The sequence below is a fragment of the Capsicum annuum genome, unplaced genomic scaffold, assembly GCF_002878395.1.
Source record: "Capsicum annuum cultivar UCD-10X-F1 unplaced genomic scaffold, UCD10Xv1.1 ctg15896, whole genome shotgun sequence".
NCBI lineage: Eukaryota > Viridiplantae > Streptophyta > Magnoliopsida > Solanales > Solanaceae > Capsicum > Capsicum annuum.
In genome coordinates this window covers 1-2,462 of record NW_025821410.1, presented here as the reverse complement: position 1 = coordinate 2,462, position 2,462 = coordinate 1, and the positions used below count along the sequence as shown (strand labels likewise).

Genomic DNA, 2,462 nt, shown 5'->3' with positions numbered 1-2,462 from the left:
TTAAGTTGTCCTTTTCTCTATTGCTGCTTGAACTTGATATGATTTTCTTCTTCCCCTTTGTGCTGTTTTGTTGATACAGTTTTACAAGTGGTTTGCCGATCTTGAAGCAGCCATGAAATCAGAGGTTGGTCTTATATTGTTTATATGTCTTCTGTTTCTTCCAAAAGTTACGAGTTGATGCATTTACAAAATTACATACGCTTCTTCTTTTATACTCGCTGATAAAAAAAATTACATATGCTTTCTTTCTGTGCATAGACTGAAGAAAAATATCAGCATTATGTCAACACCTTAACAGAGCAGATTCAGACCTGTGATAGTATACTTCAGCAGGTATTGAGAAGAAAAAGAATGCTCTTATACTCTTCTCTTAAGCCTTTTCTGCTCATTTATTCTATGCATGCTTTTGAGTTGACATGCTCTTGCCCTTAAAAATGTCTCTCTTGCAGGTGGATGAAACACTTGACTTATTCAATGAGCTGCAATTGCAGCATCAAGCAGTGGCAACAAAGACTAAAACTCTTCATGATGCGTGTGATAGACTGGTGTGTCAACCCATTTTTCTTAGCATCTGTGGTTACTTTAGCTATAGATTGTACTTTCTGCTTTGTTCTGTTTAAAATTTTGAGGAACAAAGGAACAATTAATTGTATAATAAGTGGATAGGCTTGTAAAAAAGGAGTTCAAATTTTTAATAGACATAGTTTTGCCTTAATCTATGATGTTGAAAGTCTTCATTTCCAATCTACGATATTGATGGATTAAAGTCTACGATATATTCAATAGTTGCCAAACATCTTGAATTGCCACCTAGTTCCAAGTAAATGCATTTCTTCATTTTGTGTTTTCTTGTTTTTTTTTTGCTAACCGAAGTAGTTGTTTGGATGAAAGCATTGTGTAGTTACAATTCATGTCAATATTGGATATTTCAGATTTCTGTTGAAAAAAAAAATAAAAAAAATGTCCAGTAGGTGACATTTGAAATTAGGAAGTTCCTTATCAGTGTGTAATATATGCACATGCGATGTACAGGTAAAGATACAATTATAAACAACAGGAAGCATCATTGAACGTCTTGTGCAATTTCTTGTTTATGTGCAGCTTTTGGAGAAGCAGAAATTAATTGAGTTTGCAGAATCACTTCACAATAAGCTCAATTACTTTGATGAATTGGAGAATGTAAGGTCCAACTGCCATTTATGTTGATAATAATATTTTTTGAAAATTGGTACTGTATGTTGATAAAAATATTCCATTGTTATTCATTGCCTTTTACACTAGTATCCACAGTGGTCTATCTATGCATATGCTGAGTTGGGTATTTTTCTGCATCAACTTTATTTTGAGTGCAGAGAATTAATGCTATCTGTATTTTTTATGCTTTGATACATTAATGAGGAATTATACCTAACTGTGAGCTTGAACTATGGAAAAACAGCTTTAAGAATTGAGAGCTTTCCGCTTCAAGATATTCATGTTTTTCAAATAGATTTTTTCCACACCTGCACACCGGAGCGTGCAGTGCTTTATCCTTTGTTAATTAAGCTTTGAATCTAGATTGTTTTCTTCCTCCTGTTAAAAATGAGTCATCCAAAGCTATTCTTTCTTGTCTTTACCAATCTAGTGCTTTTTGATTATTTTGGTGTTTCTTGCTTAGCAACTTATTTATTTAAGTTGGTTTTTTAATATCGTCTTTTGGTCAACTCTTCTTTCTCCTATTTATGTGCTTGGTGGTTTCTAAAGGAAAACCTTTTCACTTGTGAGATTGAGGATGAGAGTTCCCTGTTTTAAATTCCCTCTAGAAAGAACTTTTTCATTCTCCACTGTAGATATTCTTTATTTAATCACGGCCATTTGCCTAAATATTTTCTAATTTTTTTTGTGTAATTACATCTAATTGGGGCATTGCATCAGCTTGATTTATCTTGTGTTTAGTTTTCTCTTCAAGTCCTCGTTGTCTTCTTCTTGTTGAACTTCCCGAAATGTCAAAATACCCAGTTTTCTGTTTTTTGTTTCAATTTAACTCCTCATGGGTGTCTCACACTTCTATTTGCAGGTTGCGACCACTTTTTATTCTCCTAGCATGAGCGTTGGGAGTACAAATTTTCTTCCATTGCTTAAAAGACTTGATGAGTGCATATCGTAAGTGACATTTCATCTCATATTACTGCATTGAAATCCATGAATATTAGAACCACTGCAATGATGTATTATCCATACTTTTCCTTGGTTATCTGTAAAGTTTACCATGTGGACATGTCTAGAGTGACAGGTTTCTTCTAGGGATGTAAATTCTTTTATCAAGATTAAGTCCTGTTAAATTAAACTTGTAAATCTATGCATAAGAGCTAAAATAACCATTGTGTTTTTCCTCTGCTTCACTGAAGATATGTCGAGAGTAACCCACAATATGCCGAGTGCAGCATTTATTTGGTCAAGTTTCGACAACTTCAGGTACTTTA

The 2,462-nt window shown here is 33.6% G+C and overlaps 1 protein-coding gene across 1 annotated transcript; it reads left to right on the top strand.

The window, feature by feature from the left end:
• Positions 1 to 7: 7 nt before the first annotated feature.
• LOC107856061 (conserved oligomeric Golgi complex subunit 3) lies at positions 8 to 2,454 on the top strand (the record flags this gene model as incomplete). The annotated part of the gene is made up of 6 exons (XM_047402198.1): positions 8 to 124; positions 259 to 333; positions 450 to 545; positions 1,102 to 1,179; positions 2,057 to 2,142; positions 2,388 to 2,454. Coding segments are annotated over exons 1-6 (414 nt in total), but the record flags the coding sequence as incomplete, so codon positions are not given.
• Between the last annotated feature and the right edge of the window lie 8 nt (positions 2,455 to 2,462).